The 23,141-nt window shown below is 36.4% G+C and overlaps 1 protein-coding gene across 1 annotated transcript in view; it reads left to right on the top strand.

The window, feature by feature from the left end:
* LOC138322114 (rap guanine nucleotide exchange factor 1-like) overlaps positions 1 to 23,141 on the top strand; it is a 77,751-nt gene that overhangs the window by 45,244 nt on the left and 9,366 nt on the right. The window contains 10 exon segments of the mRNA XM_069266173.1: positions 8,390 to 8,562; positions 8,928 to 9,075; positions 9,424 to 9,518; positions 9,706 to 9,921; positions 11,716 to 12,587; positions 17,821 to 18,065; positions 18,378 to 18,456; positions 18,459 to 18,516; positions 21,277 to 21,329; positions 21,769 to 21,804. Of these exon segments, the coding sequence (XP_069122274.1) occupies positions 8,390 to 8,562; positions 8,928 to 9,075; positions 9,424 to 9,518; positions 9,706 to 9,921; positions 11,716 to 12,587; positions 17,821 to 18,065; positions 18,378 to 18,456; positions 18,459 to 18,516; positions 21,277 to 21,329; positions 21,769 to 21,804 (1,975 nt within the window).

Consider the following 23,141-nt stretch of genomic DNA (forward strand, 5'->3'; position numbering starts at 1 on the left):
GGTATCCAGTCTGGTAACCAAGTTATTCCCTGGTTGGTATCCAAATTGGTTAACCAAGTTACTCCCTGGTTGGTATCCAGTCTGGTAACCAAGTTATCCCTTGGTTGGTATCCAGTCTCATAACCAAGTTAGTCCTTGATTGGTATCCAGTCTGGTAACCAAGTTATCCCTTGGTTGGTATCCAGTCTCATAACCAAGTTACTCCTTGGTTGGTATCCAGTCTGGTAACCAAGTACTCCTTGGTTGGTATCCAGTCTGGTAACCAAGTTACTCCTTGGTTGGTATCCAGTCTGGTCACCAAGTTATCCCTTGGTTGGTATCCAGTCTCATAACCAAGTTAGTCCTTGATTGGTATCCAGTCTGGTAACCAAGTTATCCCTTGGTTGGTATCCAGTCTCATAACCAAGTTACTCCTTGGTTGGTATCCAGTCTGATAACAAAGATATTCCTTGGTTGGTATCCAGTCTGTTAACCAAGTTTTTCCTTGGTTGGTATCCAGTCTGATAACCAAGTTACTCCTTGGTTGGTATCCAGTCTGGTAACCAAGTTACTCCTTGGTTGGTATCCTGTCTGATAACAAAGATATTCCTTGGTTGGTATCCAGTCTGGTAACCAAGTTACTCCTTGGTTGGTATCCTGTCTGATAACAAAGATATTCCTTGGTTGGTATCCAGTCTGGTAACCAAGTTACTCCTTTGTTGGTATCCAGTTTGGAAACCAAGTACTCCTTGGTAGGTGTCCAGTCTTGTAACCAAGTTACTCCTTGGTTGGTATCCAGTCTGGTAACCAAGTTACTCCTTGGTTGGTATCCTGTCTGATAACAAAGATATTCCTTGGTTGGTATCCAGTCTGGTAACCAAGTTACTCCTTGGTTGGTATCCTGTCTGATAACAAAGATATCCCTTGGTTGGTATCCAGTCTGGTAACCAAGTTACTCCTTGGTTGGTATCCAGTCTGGAAACCAAGTACTCCTTGGTTGGTATCCAGTCTGGAAACCAAGCACTCCTTGGTTGGTATCCAGTCTGGTAACAAAGTACTCCTTGGTTGGTATCCAGTCTGATAACCAAGTTACTCCTTGGTTGGTATCCAGTCTGATAACAAAGATATTCCTTGGTTGGTATCCAGTCTGGTAACCAAGTAACTCCTTGGTTGGTATCCAGTCTGGTAACCAAGTTACTCCTTGAATGGTATACAGTCTGGTAACCAAGTTATTCCTTGGTTGGTATCCAGTCTGGTAACCAAGTTACTCCCTGGTTGGTATCCAGTCTGGTAACCAAGTTATTCCTTGGTTGGTATCCAGTCTGGTAACCAAGTTACTCCCTGGTTGGTATCCAGTCTGGTAACCAAGTTATCCCTTGGTTGGTATCCAGTCTGGTAACCAAATTATTCCTTGGTTGGTATCAAGTCTGGTAACCAAGTTACTCCCTGGATGGTATCAAGTCTGGTAACCAAGTTATTTCTTGGTTGGTATGAAGTCTGGTAACCAAGTTACTCCTTGGTTGGTATCCAGTCCGGTAACCAAGTTAGTCCTTGGTTGGCATCCAGTCTGATAACAAAGTTACTCCCTGGTTGGTATCCAGTCTGGTAACCAAGTTACTCCCTGGTTGGTATCAAGTCTGGTTACCAAGTTACTCCTTATTTGGTATCTAATCTGGTAACCTATTTACTATACATGCCTACTGCCTGAATTTCCTCTCAAATCTCAAATACTGGTCTGTTTGATATCTTTACTAAACATGGAAAGTTATTTTTGTTCATTTCAGGTCAACAAAATAGGTACATAAAAATTATTCAAGTTGTTTTTGTTCCCTGAATTCTTAATTTAACCTTTTCAATTGGTAGTGTAGTCATCTTTTACCAAGGAAATGTTTGAGATGTGCACTGGATGACCTTTTGTAGCTCGTGAGAAATAATGTGAGTGAAGTGGGTTTGTATGAGGCAGTACCCCGGCCTAATGACAGCCTGTTGGCCTGTACCGACAGGGTTTATGTGTTTACTGGGACCTGTGGTCTAATTAATCTAATTAGTGGGACACACTATCAGAACAGTATTTAATGAACTACTCATAGAAGGGGAGTACCATTCCAATCCACACATTACAACCACTGGCTAGCTTCTATGAGAAAGATGATGTAAACCCAGTTCTCGGAATCTTTGTTATTAGTATAGAAACAGATTGGTGACCGCAAAAATCAGCTGTACTAGATACCCTCAAACTGAATTCTGAAAGTAATATTCATAATATTCACAAAATCATTGTGAACATAGACTATCCTCGATATAATGAGGGAATAAGTGTTTTAAAGCATTTTATCACATATCTTTCTGCTAAAAGGTTTTGAGTTTGACTGGACCTGTATTTTGACATCTATGAACATACACTGGTAATACTCAACATAATATCCAGATGACGAACAATCAAAATATATAATTTTGCAGGCAATCTGTCTCTTTAGATCTGACTTTAAATAAATACATGTTTTTCATAATGATTCAGTTATATCTGGTATGTTAAGTATTTTACCAGTACGTAATCCATTCAATCTATATAATGTACTGTACAAAACGTGTGACCACCACAATCATGCATTGTCATAATAAAAATTACTAAGTAAGGAATATATATATAGATATCTAAATATTTAGACTTATCATCACCCAGGAAGCCACAACTTTTCTACTAAAATGAGATATGTGAAGTATCTTTCCAGATCAACTGTTTGATTCTTTGTAAGCATTTTTAGAGATTTATATATATACTATATATTGTAGCCTGCTGTGGGATGATGTAGGCAACGGTAGTCTTTGTGGTACATAGCCGGTAACAGTCAGTAATTGGTCAGCTCTGTGTATAATGCTAGTCAATTGGTGTACAGGGACGTGTTGCAGCCATTTATGGATGAATTGTATAGATCTCCATTCCACTTCAAACTCCTTTCTTTTTTTTCCCTGGGTTCCAGAGCGAGACTTATCCAGTCATCATTTTTATATTAGAATAGAATAAAGTTACCGGCAATGCTGATTAATGGCACTGCCCCGCCATCTTTTCTCTTGAAGCCATCGGCAAAACGAAGGCAATAATGATGGTATTGATCCTACTGTGTGCTGACTATTAATAATTTTACAAGGGCACCTGATACAGTGGCAGGAATCGCTGATAATGCCCAAGTCTTCCTCAATGGGATGACATCATACAAGACCCTCAAATCATTGCAGATCAATTCAATCTGGAGGCTCTCTACTGCCTAGAATGACATCATTCACATATGGATCGATGGTGCTCAAGTATGACATCATTCGTGGTCAGTTAAGATAGGATCAGAGGTCAATCAGATTTAGAAATTCATATAATAAACATTTTAGTACAAAGAATTTTTCTCAGCATTTACCTGATTTATATTTTGTTACCTAATTATTTGCTTCATTTCTGTTTTTGGACAAGTGATGCTGTGAAAAAAGGACTTGCCAAGCTAGCATTCATTTACTTAAAAAAAAAAAAAGGGTTTCCAGATATCTCAACCTTCGTTATGAAGACTCAAGGCATATCTTATGATGTTGATGAGACAGTCTTGCTATCCATCCAAGAGAGATTTAAGTGCCCATATGAATATTTCTTCTTATCTCGATCTTAATATTAGATAAAATGGAGTCAGGAAATGGAATAGGAATTGATATATATGTGTAATATATAGCATGATGATTGAATAGTTATATTGAATAGTTATGTATTACAATTCATCTACTGTTGATATTAAAGGTCACTGCAAGTCTGGAATTCAAACAGCTATAAAAATGTGTCCATATCTGCTTGTCTATGATATCTGAGTGATGTGTTGGTTATAAAAGTTCCTTGTCAGCGTTTATGTAGGGTTGAATTGGCTGGCACACATACTGATTTAATTGGCTTTGTTTGTACCGCTGTCATTTTTTTACATTTTATACAGACCCAACCATCATATTATAATTGGACAGACCAGTATAGTCGGAGCAGCAGAGTTATATGTAGACAGATTTCAAAAGTGCATGTATTTTGTACATTATGTATATAGACGGAGACAGTTATCTGCTTCTTACTGCTGGGGTACAAATCATCATGAATATTACAGAGACTGTAGTTATGGTGCGAAACACGCTTCTTAGTTTTAAATATAAAAAAGAAAATTTGCGATATATATCTTCATATGTGTTGAAGAAAGAAAAATCAATGAAATTTGAAACAATACAACAAACAGATTAAAATATTACAAAATCATGTATCATTTTTAGATCAGATGAATTAGAAATATCTCTTTAACTCTTTAATGTATTGAAAATACATCTCTGTTTAATTTTAAAAACTTTTTTAACACCAACCAGTGCATGTGCTGCAAGAACCTGGAATAATTATAAAACAAAAGTCATTAAAATGTCATTACGTACCCAATATTGACATCATACATATGAGTAGTTTTTATGAACAAATGAGACCTTTGTTAGTAATGGAAAGGGATTTTGGATCCTAGGAGATGGAAACCCAATGTTACTTAAGAAGGAGTTTTGTTTTATTGAACCAATATTGATCAGTTAGAGAGCAGAGTTTGCTCTCTTCAAGCTGAGTAGCTTCCAGAACAACGCCAAATTGAATCGGATACCATTAACTTGACGGCGTCATGATCTGTTTATACTTTGGGACATGTATATATGCTTTTAAAGTAGGAGATCGGAGCTGTAAATGGTCTTCAGTTTTGATGGCTCCACAAAAAAATCATCTGAAATTGATATTTAGAGTATTAAGGGAGTGTACTAGAGAAATAAAAACTTTTAGCTTCATGTAAATACTGAGAAACTTATGCATAACTCTATACCAGTAATGTAAAAGGCTGATGCCAACAAATTGTGTCATATTTACCACACCATCAATAATGCTTCAGTTATGTTATTGATTTATGTTGCAGGAATACCTTTTATAGACATAAGGATGTGAATTCATTTTTGTCTGAAAGATCCAAAAAACATCCCATTAATTCATAGGAGATGGCAAACAAATCATTTTTGTTGTTCAACTTGATCATCTTGATTTCTTTCTTTTCAGATGCTTCATTGTTTCCATTCTTCAAAATGTCATACCAGGCTCTGAATTTACATATAGTTATTTCCAAATATGTTTTTAAAAAAGTTTACCTCCCATTCATTCTCTGTTACTGAGTTATCTCCCTTTACTTTGAGTTGTCCCCCCCTTTCTACTTCTATAGTCCCTTTTATCTCCAACACATGTATAGGTCCTCTTTTATTAAATAGTTTTATCTATCTATTATAAACACAGCAGTCCCCTTTCACCTAATAGTGGCCCCCTGTTGTAAGGGGTTTTACCCCTTTTTAGAGCTTCTCTGTATCTTCCAGAGCTGTTTGCTTTTATTAACAGGCCGAGCAGGAAAGAGTATGTGTAGAATGGCCAATGATATTTTGCTTTTGACATGTGGTATGTCTTCTGTAGCAAATCTCTCTTGTCTGCAATAAATAAAACAATAGCAGAAATAAGGAAGAGACTTGTAGTAGACACAACAGTACATGGACCAGCTGTCTGGTGCTGGTGAACATGTGTTAGTAATAACCCTCCATCTCTAGCCAACATCTATCTGTCTGTCATCATAGCCCATCAGTTCTACAACAGCTCAGCAACAACAAAAAACCCTGTCACTTACCACACACACCACCTGGACAAATGTCTGAACATTACTCAGTGATGTGGCACTGTAGCCCCTGACAAGTCTGATGATTGTGTCTTTGTTGTTAAGTTGGATCCCTTGGCCTGACCTGGTGACCTACCTTACCAGGAATTGTACCAGGTTATTGTGATCCTACACATTTTTGTGAAATTCTGATATCACTTGTTGAAATGACTTAAGAATAAAATTCTGCGGTGGTACAAAATCAGATTTCAAAATTTCCTTAATTATTAAAAAAATTGTTCAATTGATCAAAATAGATATGTTTGAAAGTAATAAAAGGCAATTGAAAACACAGGCCCGACTACAACTCTTCATGGTGATAACCCTAGATTTGGCTTGCTATTAAAAAGTCAACAATTCATGTAACTGTTAGAAATTAAATAAGATTCATTTAAAATTTTAACAACCTTTAAAGAAAAAAAAAATCTGATGAATGAAACATTTAATTCAAGCAGTTCCTAGTTTAATTCTGAACATTTGAAGTATTCCAACGAAGCAAGATGTTGTTAATTCAAAACCTTGACTCATAAAACGTTATCTTTATAAAAGTATTGATCAAATTTTTGATATGATTTGAGCAGAGTGAGAGTTTCTTTCAAGTTAGCCTCAGGAGCAAGTACTTGGGTGAATCTGATTTTGAGATCATGTATTGGTATAAAACCCAGAGAAGCACAAACAAAAATAAAGGGAAATGTGTAGATTAGGTGGATATTTTAAGATAAGAACATGTGTGTTGCATTACATACATAATTGATGGCAAAAGATGTGCTCCAGATAGTTTTGCTTTGAGTACTTCAAATCCAACAGGATCTAGGCTGTACCTATCTACCTAGTGTCAGATGCTACAATATCTGTGACTGATTCTTCATTTATTCTTCACATCATATTAGGATAAGGGGTTATGTACCGGGTCAAAAAGATCTCCAGCTGGTCAAACATCTTCCATGGTCATGTAATATTCATCAGAGTCCAGTATTCATCAGAGTCCAGCAATTTTCTACAAGGTTTAATGACATTCCATAGGGTAAAATAGCATTCAACAGGGTCAAAAGGATTCAACTGTATCAAATTGGATTCATAAGAGTAAAATGGGATTCAACAGGGTCAAATGATTTCATAGGGTCAAATTTGACGATTGTATACAATTCAAAGATATTTACACAATTCAAAGATATTTATTGACTAAGTCCAATCTTACGTTATACTATATATGACATACCAAAATAACCCATCATATGTTTGATAGAAGAGATGATGTGGAATTAAATACATGTTTTAATTATTATTGCTCAGAAGATTGTCTTTGATTATTCTTTATCCTTTAGTATTATTTATTATTTCCATTCTCCTGTTTTCTGACATATAATGAATAAGATTTGCAATGAGATAAACAAAGACTATAATTCCATCATGACCCGTGTCATTCGTATCGGTTTCCATAACATAATCCTCTAGTCTTATAATCAGTTACTTTTGGATCAAGTTTATACCACTTTGTTTCTCATGAAACAGATGGAATATTTATTTCCTGAGATCAGTATTCATTAAGACTGATGAAGAGATAGATAAAATAGTCAGTGTATCAAGTCTTAGGCGATCTCTATTGGATGACCATGATGAAACTGGGAAATATAATATCAGGGGAGAGAACTCTACAGCTTCACACCATATTTGGATTTGTCATATATGTTGTTCAGAAAGGTAGTAACTACCTACTTAAAATGATTCTGAATTTTTAAAGTGAAATGAAAAATTAAATTAAAAAACAGTATCTGTTTTTCTGAAATGTTCTTATCAATTACCGTATATGTTCATATGGAAGAGTTTGAGCAAAAGTGCTGAATTGTGGGCTTTTCTTCAACAGGACTGCCATCATAATGATAAGTATACCATTATTCCAACATATCTACATGCATGTTCTGTAGTAGATATACTGATGTTAAAACCCAGTAAACAGAGCTATGATGTAGGGATGATGAAGGGCGGCTCCAAATTTCTCCCTCTCCCTGTGATGGTCTGTCGAACAAACATATAGAAAAAAACGTTATTTATCAGTAAGTGGCATACATGGAAGCATATCCAGCTAATGTCGGCTGGAGGATAGCTCCATCAGCTTACTGTAGATAATTGGAACATGTTCATAACCTGCACCAGTGTAGCTGTGGTTTTATCAGGAAGCTAAAGATACAACACAACATTTACTAGATAGTAATGATGGGATTGGGAACATCCCTCCATATTCCTTCAAATATATCAGCATGTATGATTGCAGAACCTTTACTCATATTAGATAATAGCTATTTAAACATTTTCACTTTAAATGTATAAAGCAAAGATCTAAAGTTAGCCAAAAAACATATGTCTTTATGTATGAGAGTGAGCTCCCTCTTATCTTTAGTGACAATAATAAAATGTCATGCAATTGCTGTTTAACCTGGTTCAGTATTTTATGATAGTCGCTTTTGTCGGTCAAAAACTACTCTTGCATCTATAGACTATCAATAAGGCAATATATATTGTCATTTTTTGAGGGGATCTGTATAATTTAGTTTGTAAAGAATTGTTATTATTGTTAAGTAAATGGGTTTCAATAAAGGATATTTCTGTCTAGAAGTATTTATATACAAACATTGATAGTTTAAACTGCTAAATAATAACTATACTAATTTTGTATGTTTCAGGACTCAGACAAGTTGCAAGAAGAAGTGAACAAAGTTTATCGCTCCCTGAAGTACATCCGGGCTGTAGTGGACAATGAGAAACTGCAAGTTATCCCCAGCACAGCAACAGTTGTCCTGGAAACAGTCATGGATGTGTTCACACTCCTCAACAACTTCTTCCTCACCAAGGACAGGTAAAACACTTAGGGAAGGGATAATAGTTTGATATCCACAAGAAATAAAGTGTTTTACATAACAATGTGTGTTTGGATCAGTCAATATATCTAGATATGGTTACTGTCACGTCATGGCATGAACAAACATGGTGTCAGCAACTGAAGGTGATCATACAAGATGGCAGCGTTTTCCTGTTGATGTTGACTTTAAAACTGTTGAAATAATTAAGAGAAGGGTGAGGGTATGGGTAGGGGGGTCCATCCTGCACTCTGTCGCATCTGTCATTATAGCAGGTCCTTCAATTTAACCTTATTCTTTTAGTCAAGGGGAAAGAAATAAAAATCACTGATGAGTTACTCTATGTTGTTTTGTCCTTTAACAGTTCCACCATGTTGTCGCGACACAACAAAGTGTGCCAGTGTTTGGCACGCTTCATACAGTGGGCAGATGACATCTTACTTAATGGCAAGAAGGTACTTAACAAGGAGGCTGCACATGAGGTCATCACGGCGCTGTCAGACGGTGTCGAGGTACGTAGTCAGGAGGGAATGTTAGAGTTATCAGAAATAATGCCAGAATACTAGTGTCACATAATTCAATGGTAATTTGTTGTTTCAATAGGTTTATAGTCAATAATGATGAGGCAAATGACAACTTTATACTGTGAACTATCATAGCTTTGCTGGCAGTTAGAAATCTCAAAACATTATCACTTAGAAAATGTCTCCAGCACAGGCACGGTAGAATCATACAAATCTAAATCACAGAATTAAATTGAGTTGTTTGGCCTGGAAATGTGGAATTAGTCACTGCAAAAATAGGTAGGTTTACAAAAAATGTTATAAGTGAAATTTGAACATTGTTTGCTACTTTTGTAGGAACTTAAGCAGATCAGTCTGGACAAATTACATGACAAGAAGATGAACCCTTCGGTGCGAGCCACTGACCAAATATATGGTTCTCTGGCCGATAGGTGAGATAAAAGAGGAGTTTCATAAAGTTGATTAAGGTTCAATGGGTAGAATATATGTATTATATCATATGGTTCACTGCTATCACCAGTTATATTCTAGATAAAACTGGAGCCTATCTGCAGGAGATAAATTATTTGTTACTACTGCAAGATGAACTTTGTTAATTTCTATCCTGTTCTGAAACAGCAATAAAAGGTCGTCCCTACCGGAGATACCCCTGACTCCAAGGGAGAAGGAAATCCTTGAACATACGAGTGAGATGGGTATCTATGACAACACACCTTTTACCACGTCACGCTCCAGTGACAGCATCAGCAGTAACCACCGTGACCTAATAATGAGAAAGGAAACTTCTCCACCCCCTAAACCCCCTCTACCCAAAGATCAAGCTGTGATACATAGGTAAGTCATTGTCTTATACATAAGTAAGTCATTATCTTGTATTATACATAGGTAAAGCATTGTCTTATACATAAGTAAGTCATTGTCTTATACATAGGTAAGTCATTGTCTTATACATAAGTATGTCATTGTCTTATACATAGGTAAAGCATTGTCTTATACATAGGTAAGTCATTGTCTTATACATAGGTAAGTCATTGTCTTATATTATACATAGGTAAATCATTGTCTTATACATAAGTAAGTCATTATCTTATATTATACATAGGTAAGTCATTGTCTTATACATAGGTAAATCATTGTCTTATACATAAGTAAGTCATTGTCTTATACATAGGTAAGTCATTGTCTTATACATAAGTAAGTCATTATATTATACATAGGTAAAGCATTGTCTTATACATAAGTAAGTCATTGTCTTATACATAGGTAAGTCATTGTCTTATACATAGGTAAGTCATTGTCTTATACATAGGTTAAGCATTGTCTTATACATAGGTAAGTCATTGTCTTATACATAGGTAAAGCATTGTCTTATACATAAGTAAGTCATTGTCTTATACATAGGTAAAGCATTGTCTTATACATAAGTAAGTCATTGTCTTATACATAGGTAAATCATTGTCTTATACATAGGTAAAGCATTGTCTTATACATAGGTAAAGCATTGTTATTCATTGTCTTATACATAGGTAAAGCATTGTCTTATACATAGGTAAAGCATTGTTATTCATTGTCTTATACATAGGTAAAGCATCGTCTTATACATAGGTAAAGCATTGTCTTATACATAGGTAAATCATTGTCTTATGCATAGGTAAATCATTGTCTTATACATAGGTAAGTCATTGTCTTATACATAGGTAAAGCATTGTCTCATACATAGGTAAGTCATTGTCTTATACATAGGTAAGTCATTGTCTTATATTATACATAGGTAAAGCATTGTCTTATACATAGGTAAAGCATTGTTATTCATTGTCTTATACATAGGTAAGTCATTGTCTTATATTATACATAGGTAAAGCATTGTCTTATACATAGGTAAAGCATTGTCTTATACATAGGTAAAGCATTGTCTTATACATAGGTAAAGCATTGTCTTATACATAGGTAAAGCATTGTCTTATACATAGGTAAAGCATTGTCTTATACATAGGTAAATCATTGTCTTATACATAAGTAAGTCATTGTCTTATACATAGGTAAATCATTGTCTTATACATAGGTAAGTCATTGTCTTATACATAGGTAAAGCATTGTCTTATACATAGGTAAGTCATTGTCTTATACATAGGTAAAGCATTGTCTTATACATAGGTAAGTCAATGTCTTATACATAGGTAAGTCATTGTCTTATATTATACATAGGTAAAGCATTGTCTTATACATAGGTAAAGCATTGTTATTCATTGTCTTATACATAGGTAAGTCATTGTCTTATATTATACATAGGTAAAGCATTGTCTTATACATAGGTAAAGCATTGTTATTCATTGTCTTATACATAGGTAAAGCATTGTCTTATACATAGGTAAAGCATTGTCTTATACATAGGTAAATCATTGTCTTATACATAGGTAAAGCATTGTCTTATACATAGGTAAATCATTGTCTTATACATAGGTAAAGCATTGTCTTATACATAGGTAAAGCATTGTCTTATACATAGGTAAAGCATTGTCTTATACATAGGTAAAGCATTGTCTTATACATAGTTAAAGCATTGTCTTATACATGAGTATATTAAATGATTTGACTATGTTATCCTTTTAACAATGTTTTCTATCATAGATTGGTCCAACAGCGATCACAAGAGAGCCTGCCCCCTGGTGGTGAAGGCGAATTCTCTCCTCCTCCATTACCAAATAAAGAAAACAGACGATCTCTTACCAACACCTTGGAAATCCTGTCTGGCATGCCAAATCCTTTGGGCCATGTGAGCCCAAACCAATCTCCACATAGTAGTGTGATTTATACAAACACTCCCTCAGAACTGTCGTCCAGTCTGGGACATATAACTCTCAGCAACCAATCAGATCAGAGTATATCTCCTCTTAGTCGGTCGCCAGGGAGTAGTATTGGGTCTGGCCTTAATCGGTCATCAGAGGACCTACTGGACTCTACAAGCCAAAATAGCAGTCGTACAAATAGCTTTTCACGAACGTCTTCTGAAGCTAGGATAGGTAGTTCTTTTAGTTCAAGTACAATGAGCAAAAGTTCGTCACAGTCAGATGGAACAGTAGACCAGATAAACCAATTAACAAAGGAAATTAATCGGCTGACGTCGGATATTGCTATAATGACCAAAAAGAATGGAAACCAGGGCGAACATTGTGATGGGCAGGAACCACCATCACTGCCCAAGAAACTGAATCGCCTGCCCTCCCAGTATGATAATATGAATGAGAGTGGCATCCAGCTCACAACTGGCTCTGCAGGCAGCAGTCGAGTTGTTTCATATGAAGCGCGGATGTCGTCCTCCTCAACAAGTAGTTCACAGTCGTTTGCAGGCTTCCAAATGCAGAAGTCAAACACTATATCTTTTACACAGCGTACAAATTCCCAGGAAACATATTCCAGCTCGGAAACATTCTCTAGTGCGAGTCATTCTAGTCTGGAGAGTCTTCCAAAACCACCACCCCTACCACCAAAGAAACGTCACAGTAAGTATTACCACTACCACCAAAGAAACACCACAGTAAGTATTGCCGCTACCATCAAAGAAACACCACAGTAAGTATTGCCGCTACCATCAAAGAAACGCCACAGTGAGTATTGCCGCTACCACCAAAAAAACGTCACAGTAAGTATTACCACTACCACCAAAGAAACGTCACAGTAAGTATTACCACTACCACCAAAGAAACGCCATAGTAAGTATTGCTGCTACCACCAAAGAAACAGCCACAGTAAGTATTACCACTACCACCAAAGAAACGCCATAGTAAGTATTGTGCTAACACCAAAGAAACGCCACAGTAAGTATTACCACTACCACCAAAGAAACGCCACAGTAAGTATTGTTGCTACCACCAAAGAAACGCCACAGTAAGTATTGTTGCTAACACCAAAGAAACGCCACAGTAAGTATTACCACTACCATCAAAGAAACGCCACAGTAAGTAAGTATTGCCGCAGTAAGTATTACCACTACCACCAAAGAAACGCCACAGTAAGTATTGCCGCTACCACCAAAGAAACGCCACAGTAAGTATTGTTGCTACCACCAAAGAAACGCCACAGTAAGTATTACCACTACCACCAAAGAAACGTCACAGTAAGTATTACCGCTACCACCAAAGAAACTCCATAGTAAGTTTTGTTGCTAACACCAAAGAAACGCCACAGTAAGTATTACCACTACCACCAAAGAAACGTCACAGTAAGTATTGCTGCTACCATCAAAGAAACGCCACAGTGAGTATTGCCGCTACCACCAAAAAAACGTCACAGTAAGTATTACCACTACCACCAAAGAAACGTCACAGTAAGTATTACCACTACCACCAAAGAAACGCCATAGTAAGTATTGCTGCTACCACCAAAGAAACGCTACAGTAAGTATTACCACTACCACCAAAGAAACGCCACGGTAAGTATTGTTGCTAACACCAAAGAAACGCCACAGTAAGTATTGTTGCTAACACCAAAGAAACGCCACAGTAAGTATTACCACTACCACCAAAGAAACGCCACAGTAAGTATTGCCGCTACCACCAAAGAAATGCCATAGTAAGTATTGCCGCTACCACCAAAGAAAAGCCACAGTAAGTATTACCACTACCACCAAAGAAACGCCACAGTAAGTATTACCACTACCACCAAAGAAACGTCACAGTAAGTATTGCCGCTACCACCAAAGAAACTCCATAGTAAGTTTTGTTGCTAACACCAAAGAAACGCCACAGTAAGTATTACCACTACTACCAAAGAAACGTCACAGTAAGTATTGCTGCTACCACCAAAGAATGCCACAGTAAGTATTACCACTACCACCAAAGAAACGCCACAGTAAGTATTGCTGCTACCACCAAAGAAACGTCACAGTAAGTATTACCACTACCACCAAAGAAACTCCATAGTAAGTTTTGTTGCTAACACCAAAGAAACGCAACAGCAAGAATTATTGCTACCACCAAAGAGGTTTTCGGATCAATTTATTCCATTGTGTTTAAGATATGGATTTTAAATCATAATAATATAATTTGAAACATCATATTTGCCAATAACAATTACCATGGAAACATAATGGCAGAACATTGGGTTTCCTAGGTTTCAAATAAAGGGGCGGCACAAGGTTTTAGTTATTTCGGCTTAATTACAGTATCAGCCTAATGTATGAGGTCACCTCAGCTCAAGTCTGATTTATAAACTCTGTATTACAGTACAAGCCTACATGCAGACCTTTGTGTATTACAGTACAAGCCTACATGTATAACTCAGTATTACAGTACAAGCCTACATGAAGACCTTTGTGTATTACAGTACAAGCCTACATGCAGACCTTTGTGTATTACAGTACAAGCCTACATGTATAACTCTGTATTACAGTACAAGCCTACATGTATAACTCTGTATTTCAGTACAAGCCTACATGCAGACCTTTGTGTATTACAGTACAAGCCTACATGTATAACTCTGTATTACAGTACAAGCCTACATGAAGACCTTTGTGTATTACAGTACAAGCCTACATGTATAACTCTGTATTACAGTACAAGCCTACATGTAGACCTTTGTGTATTACAGTACAAGCCAACATGCAGACCTTTGTGTATTACAGTACAAGCCTACATGTATAACTCTGTATTACAGTACAAGCCAACATGCAGACCTTTGTGTATTACAGTACAAGCCTACATGTATAACTTTGTATTACAGTACAAGCCTACATGTATAACTCTGTATTACAGTACAAGCCTACATGTATTACTCTGTATTACAGTACAAGCCTACATGCAGACCTTTGTGTATTACTGTACAAGCCTACATGCAGACCTTTGTGTATTACAGTACAAGCCTACATGTATAACTCTGTATTACAGTACAAGCCTACATGAAGACCTTTGTGTATTACAGTACAAGCCTACATGTATAACTCTGTATTACAGTACAAGCCTACATGAAGACCTTTGTGTATTACAGTACAAGCCTACATGCAGACCTTTGTGTATTACAGTACAAGCCTACATGTATAACTCTGTATTACAGTACAAGCCTACATGTATAACTCTGTATTTCAGTACAAGCCTACATGCAGACCTTTGTGTATTACAGTACAAGCCTACATGTATAACTTTGTGTATTACAGTACAAGCCTACATGAAGACCTTTGTGTATTACAGTACAAGCCTACATGTATACTCTGTATGCACACCTTTGTGTATTACATTGTACAAGCCTACATGTATAACTCTGTATTACAGTACAAGCCTACATGTATAACTCTGTATTACAGTACAAGCCTACATGCAGACCTTTGTGTATTACAGTACAAGCCTACATGCAGACCTTTGTGTATTACAGTACAAGCCTACATGTATAACTCTGTATTACAGTACAAGCCTACATGCAGACCTTTGTGTATTACAGTACAAGCCTACATGTATAACTCTGTATTACAGTACAAGCCTACTCTGTATTACAGCAGACCTACATTTTAACTGTGTATTACAGTACAAGCCTACATGCAGACCTTTGTGTATTACAGTACAAGCCTACATGTATAACTCTGTATTACAGTACAAGCCTACATGCAGACCTTTGTGTATTACAGTACAAGCCTACATGTATAACTCTGTATTACAGTACAAGCCTACATGTATAACTCTGTATTACAGTACAAGCCTACATGCAGACCTGTTATTACAGTACAAGCCTACATGTATCAACTCTGTATTACAGTACAAGCCTACATGTATAACCTTTGTGTATTACAGTACAAGCCTACATGTATAACTCTGTATTACAGTACAAGCCTACATGTATAACTCAGTATTACAGTACAAGCCTACATGAAGACCTTTGTGTATTACAGTACAAGCCTACATGTATAACTCTGTATTACAGTACAAGCCTACATGTATAACTCTGTATTACAGTACAAGCCTACATGTATAACTCTGTATTACAGTACAAGCCTACATGCAGAACTTTGTGTATTACAGTACAAGCCTACATGTATAACTCAGTATTACAGTACAAGCCTACATGAAGACCTTTGAGTATTACAGTACAAGCCTACATGTATAACTCTGTATTACAGTACAAGCCTACATGTATAACTTTGTATTACAGTACAAGCCTACATGTATAACTCTGTATTACAGTACAAGCCTACATGTATAACTCAGTATTACAGTACAAGCCTACATGTATAACTCTGTATTACAGTACAAGCCTACATGTATAACTCTGTATTACAGTACAAGCCTACATGTATAACTCTGTATTACAGTACAAGCCTACATGTATAACTTTGTATTACAGAACAAGCCTACTTGTATAACTCTGTATTACAGTACAAGCCTACATGTATAACTCTGTATTACAGTACAAGCCTACATGTATAACGCTGTATTACAGTACAAGCCTACTGTATAACTCAGTATTACAGTACAAGCCTACATGCAGACCTTTGTGTATTACATTACAAGCCTACATGTATAACTCTGTATTACAGTACAAGCCTACATGTATAACTTTGTATTACAGTACAAGCCTACATGTATAACTCTGTATTACAGTACAAGCCTACATATATAACTCTGTATTACAGTACAAGCCTACATGTTTAACTCTGTATTACAGTACAAGCCTACATGCAGAACTTTGTGTATTACAGTACAAGCCTACATGCAGACCTTTGTGTATTACAGTACAAGCCTATATGTATAACTCTGTATTACAGTACAAGCCTACATGTATACATGTATAACTCAGTATTACAGTACAAGCCTACATGAAGACCTTTGTGTATTACAGTACAAGCCTACATGTATAACTCTGTATTACAGTACAAGCCTACATGCAGACCTTTGTGTATTACAGTACAAGCCTACATGCAGACCTTTGTGTATTACATTACAAGCCTACATGTATAACTCTGTATTACAGTACAAGCCTACATGTATAACTTTGTATTACAGTACAAGCCTACATGTATAACTCTGTATTACAGTACAAGCCTACATGTATAACTCTGTATTACAGTACAAGCCTACATGTTTAACTCTGTATTACAGTACAAGCCTACATGCAGAACTTTGTGTATTACTGTACAAGCCTACATGTATAACTCTGTATTACAGTACAAGCCTACATGTTTAACTCTGTATTACAGTACAAGCCTACATGCAGAACTTTGTGTATTACAGTACAAGCCTACATGCAGACCTTTGTGTATTACAGTACAAGCCTATATGTATAACTCTGTATTACAGTACAAGCCTACATGTATAACTCGGTATTACAGAACAAGCCTACTTGTATAACTCTGTATTACAGTACAAGCCTACATGTATAACTCTGAATTACAGTTCAAGCCTACATGTATAACTCTGTATTACAGTACAAGCCTACATGTATAACTCAGTATTACAGTACAAGCCTACATGAAGACCTTTGTGTATTACAGTACAAGCCTACATGTATAACTCTGTATTACAGTACAAGCCTACATGCAGACCTTTGTGTATTACAGTACAAGCCTACATGCAGACCTTTGTGTATTACATTACAAGCCTACATGTATAACTCTGTATTACAGTACAAGCCTACATGTATAACTTTGTATTATAGTACAAGCCTACATGTATAACTCTGTATTACAGTACAAGCCTACATGTATAACTCTGTATTACAGTACAAGCCTACATGTATAACTCTGTATTACAGTACAAGCCTACATGCAGACCTTTGGAAACTACACCCAACCAAGTGCAATAACTGAGTGTGTGTATTCCCGACACTCAATCAACTTTTACGAGTCACAGTGGCAGAATCACCAGATGGAGCTACAGCCACAGATTTATCCACGCTCAAATACGATCAGTGTGATCTCGGACCTCAGCTCTGACTCTTCCTTTAGTGGAAGTGCTCCAAACAGTCCAATGATTCCTCCCCTTCCCACCAAACTCAGGGTAAGTCTTCCTCCACCAGGCTCATAGCAAATCATCACTATTAGAAAATCGTCTGTCATCCTCTTATATTATTATTTCTGAAGGTAAAATATTTTCGCAATTTCAGGGGATATTGCTATGATTGTCGAAATTTGATATACAAAATATTGAGAAATGGTTGAATTCACTTAAGATATTTGCGAAAATTTAAAAACGAGAAATTTTAACCTGCGAAAAAATGGCTATACAGAATAATGGATCTATCACTTTTGATGATTTTATTTTTAAAAAGACAACCAAAAAGTCATATTATTTTCATTGTTTCTTTTACAGGACAATGTTAATCGTGATAGTCAGTTGTCCACAACTTCCAGCCAGTCTGATTTCTCTGTGCCAGAGTACGCTGCTGATATGCCGCGGAGAAAGCTGCAAGTTTAATCGAGGGACCAACCCAGGGAGCAGCTTCAGATGTGTATGTTTCCATCTAGTTGTTATATCTCTGCCATTAAATGGGAGCATGCAATGTCAGTCTTGTTCCATCATGTTCCCCTTCGTCGTGTTGCTAATGTCACATAACATTCTGTTCTAATTTTATATAAAAATAGGAGAAGGGGGGGGGGGGGGGATTTAGACTTACAAACATTTCTAATCACTGGTATATGAAGTGCTGATTGGAGGTTTGTTTTCAAAACAATTCAAGGTAAAAAATGATGACCTTGACCTTCATTCAAGGTCAAAGGGGTCAAATAGGCTAAAATCTTTAAAAACTTCTTCTCAAGAACCAGAAGAGGCCAGAGTACTGATATTGGGCCTGTAGAATGCATGGGTGAAGGGCTACCAAGTTTGTTCAAATAAATGACCTTGACCTTCTTTCAAGGTCATAGGGGTCAAATAGGCTAAAATCTTTAAACGATTTCTTCTCAAGAACCAGAAGGCCTAGGGTACTGATATTGGGCCTGAAAATAGGATGCTGGGATGAAGGGCTACCAAGTTTGTTCAAATAAATGACCTTGACCTTCATTCAAGGTCACAGGGGTCAAATAGGCTAAAATCCTTTAAACAACTTCTTGTGAATAACTAAGAGGCCTAGAGACCTGATATTAGGCCTGTGGCATGCTGGGATGAAGGGCTACCAAGTTTGTTCAAATGAATGACCTTGACCTTCATTCAAGGTCAAAGGGGTCAAATAGGCTAAAATCTTTTAACGACTTCTTCTCGAGAACCAGAAGGCCCAGGGTACTGATATTGTGCCTGTGACATGCTGGGATGAAGGGCTACCAAGTTTGTTCAAAATGAATGACCTTGACCTTCATTCAAGGTCAAAGGGGTCAAAGGGGTCAAAAAGGCTAAAATCTTTAAACGACTTCTTCTCAAGAACCAGAAGGCCCAGGGTACTGATATTGGGCCTGTAGGATGCATGGATGAAGGGCTACCAAGTTTGTTCAAATAAATGACCTTGACGTTCATTCAGGGTCAAAGGGGTCAAAAAGGCTAAAATCTTTAAACGACTTCTTCTCAAGAACCAGAAGGCCCAGGGTACTGATATTGGGCCTGTGACATGCTGGGATGAAGGGCTACCAAGTTTGTTCAAATGAATGACCTTGACCTTCATTCAAGGTCAAAGGGGTCAAATAGGCTAAAATCCTTTAAACAACTTCTTGTGAATAACTAAGAGGCCTAGAGACCTGATATTAGGCCTGTAGAATGCTGGGATGAAGGGCTACCAAGTTTGTTCAAATAAATGACCTTGACCTTCTTTCAAGGTCATAGGGGTCAAATAGGCTAAAATCTTTAAACGATTTCTTCTCAAGAACCAGAAGGCCTAGGGTACTGATATTGGGCCTGCAGGATGCATGGATGAAGGGCAACCAAGTCTGTTCAAATAAATGACCTATGACCTTCATTCAAGGTCACAGGGGTCAAATAGGCTAAAATCCTTTAAACAAGTTCTTGTGAATAACTAAGAGGCCTAGAGACCTGATATTAGGCCTGTCGCATGCTGGGATGAAGGGCTACCAATTTTGTTCAAATGAATGACCTTGATCTTCATTCAAGGTCATAGGGGTCAAATAGGCTAAGATCTTTAAACGACTATGTTGTATTGTACTATTAGTCAGATGACCGTTAAGGCCCATGGGCCTCTTGTTTGTGGATGATAACCAGGACCGGAGTTCTAGGAGAAAAACAATTTAAGGTCTACCCTTATTCCTGACTTCCCAGACATGCCTCTATAGACTACCCTAGACGTGTTTTTCATGTCGCCTCTAATCAACAAATCATCTAATACTGTGATGCCTAGTCGCCTCTAGTTTACAATCCTCTGTTACCATGGTCTTCACCTGTTAATCCATGTAATATCAGAACATCTCATCTTAACGACAGATATCTAAAACATCTCATCTTAACGACCGATGTCTAAAACATCTCATCTTAACGACCGATATCTAAAACATCTCATCTTAACGACCGATATCTAAAACATCTCATCTTAACGACCGATGTCTAAAACATCTCAATTTAACGACCGACGTCTAATCCATATAGAGATTAATGAAAGCGTTAACTAACCTGGTCACACACTGCACACAGACTTACCGGTACTATAACTTCCCTACCAGTACTGATATCTACCGTCCTTCTCTACTCTCCTGTTTTATATCGTGATAAATATCTAGTGAAAAATTAACAGATTATCATAAGTTGAACAACACTATCATTCTTTATGTCATGTTATGAACAAACAAAGGATAACAATTGAAATGACTTTTACTGTGGTATAGCATATGTATAATATATTTATATTCTTCTGCAACTTGAATGCTTTCCATTAGAACATACAATGTATATGCTTATAATCTCTTGGTAAAGGGTCTGTTTGTCTATGAGAATGTTATAAGATTTGTATATATAATATGCTATTGGTGGTACCATTTTATTCCCCAAAGTACCATTTACAAGTAATGCTTTAATGAGCGAGAGAAGAATTTTTAACACAAATGTAATATTTCTTTAGAAATTATTTCATGACAGTTTGAACATGTATATTGCTTTAAATAGTTCCTTGTAGAAGTGAATATTTGCTGTGATAAGGGCAATCCTTCCTTTCTGCTTTATAGCTTTGTCCCAAGTTGACCTAGAATTCAGATAGACTAGCTTATGGTGTTGATGCCCTGCAGTCCAGTGTAGCAACCCTTTAATTTCATGTTAGATTTAGGAAATTTCTGTTAAACAGTTCACATAAAGGGGAGATAATGACAGTTTACCCTATTGTTGATAAGACTGCTGGTAACTCATCATCAGTAAGCTTCTATAGTACTAATATCTGAAATCTACCATTATTAACTATTCACACTATGACAGGTCACTTCAGCTTGTAGAATCATGTCGCTATTATTAGTAAAATGATCACACTTATTAAGGACTTAAGGATTTTAATTGATAGGTGAATAAAAGCCTTAGATGTACCTCTCAGTAGAGAGAATGGGAGGGAATGGATACTTTGTAAACTACTAGGACGAGTTGGAGGGTCTGTTGTTTAAAACAATGTACTGTAGGACAAGATCAATTGCAAGCATTTTCAAATATAGCGAGTATATATAAGTAACTTTATTCAGCCAAAATCGAATTTCATTTGCAGACATAAAGTTGCAAACAATATGGTTATGTTTTCAAAGTTTTGGTTTAGAAATCCGTTAATTTTGTTTCTTAACATTTCCCGTCTAAGGGTCGGACACTGATTTGGCTTCATGTAATCAAGAAGGTGAGTGGTTAGAAAGTGTCATGTGACATATCTACTTGGCCAATCACATCTGTTGTACCAATGTGTGACGTCAATGTTTCCCCACTCCTAACAATTTAATCAAAATAAATACCATTATGTGGTCTTATGAAAATTGAAAAGCGGAACCTGTAAAAAAATACAGAATTTAAAAGAATAAATTCCATGGATTTAGTCAGGATTTGAGTGGGGAATCATTGTAATTGTGTATATTTCCTTAGAGCAATCATCCAACCTCTGTGCATGTATGTACCATTATCGTGTGTGTCTAGCGCGATCATGCGAGCACATGTGTTGACTGTATGTGTGTCTATATATATATGTTTATATCCCTCCTCATGTACCACACATCATATTACACACATGCACACACTTAATGACACATGTTTATAATCGCATGATCTTTATTAATTACTGAATTATTTCTTACAGAGATTACGGAAATGTTTTGACATGAATTCCATGTGTTTTTCTGCTGTCTATATTGTATTCTATTGATAATCTATAAATAGCCTATGACCTATACATGAATGACTTGCATAAATTCCACGAGAATGAAGCATTGTGTTTTTATAATAAGAGCTTGTGTGTTGTATCAGTTTCGGAATACTTTAAGAGTATGAAAGTTCTGTCCATCATTAGAAAAATTTTCTTTTTTGTATATTTCATAGCTGTGAGATTCTGGTACAAAACTGATAATGATATAGTAAGTTATTTGTGATGGCATTAGAAAACAATTAAAAAAAAAAAAGAAAAATGAATGCATTCTCTGGATTTAATAAGTATTTGATATAAGAACTCAATCTGTCATTGAAAAAAGGCATCAGTAATTCATGTCCCCTTTCTCATTTAGAAATGTCTATTGCATGGACCTGGTGATGGTTTAGAGTGTAGACTATGGTAGAATGTGTATACATGGCTCTGGGTATATACTCAATGATGAACTTCTGTATCTGCATGTAATGGATGTTATTCTGGATACTCGTCCATCTTTGTACTTTTATAAATTTCTTCTTCATTATCTTTGTCTCTAAACCTTTCTTCATTTTCTTATCATTTGTAAAAAGAATTCTTATTATAGATCATTTCAATTTAATTCAGATAATTAACTTCTTTTATCTTTCTTTAATCACCTGCTATGATAATAAGGGAGATTAAGTTAACTATTGTATATACAATGAACATGCATTTGAAGAAATTATGTAACAATTGGTGAAAGGAAAATAGACTGTATGGCATATAATGGTGTTTGGTTTTCTGAAATATTACACATCTTCCAATTAAAACATCGGCATGTCTGATATGACCAGAGAGATATA

The sequence above is a fragment of the Argopecten irradians genome, chromosome 4 (genome assembly GCF_041381155.1).
Source record: "Argopecten irradians isolate NY chromosome 4, Ai_NY, whole genome shotgun sequence".
Lineage (NCBI taxonomy): Eukaryota > Metazoa > Mollusca > Bivalvia > Pectinida > Pectinidae > Argopecten > Argopecten irradians.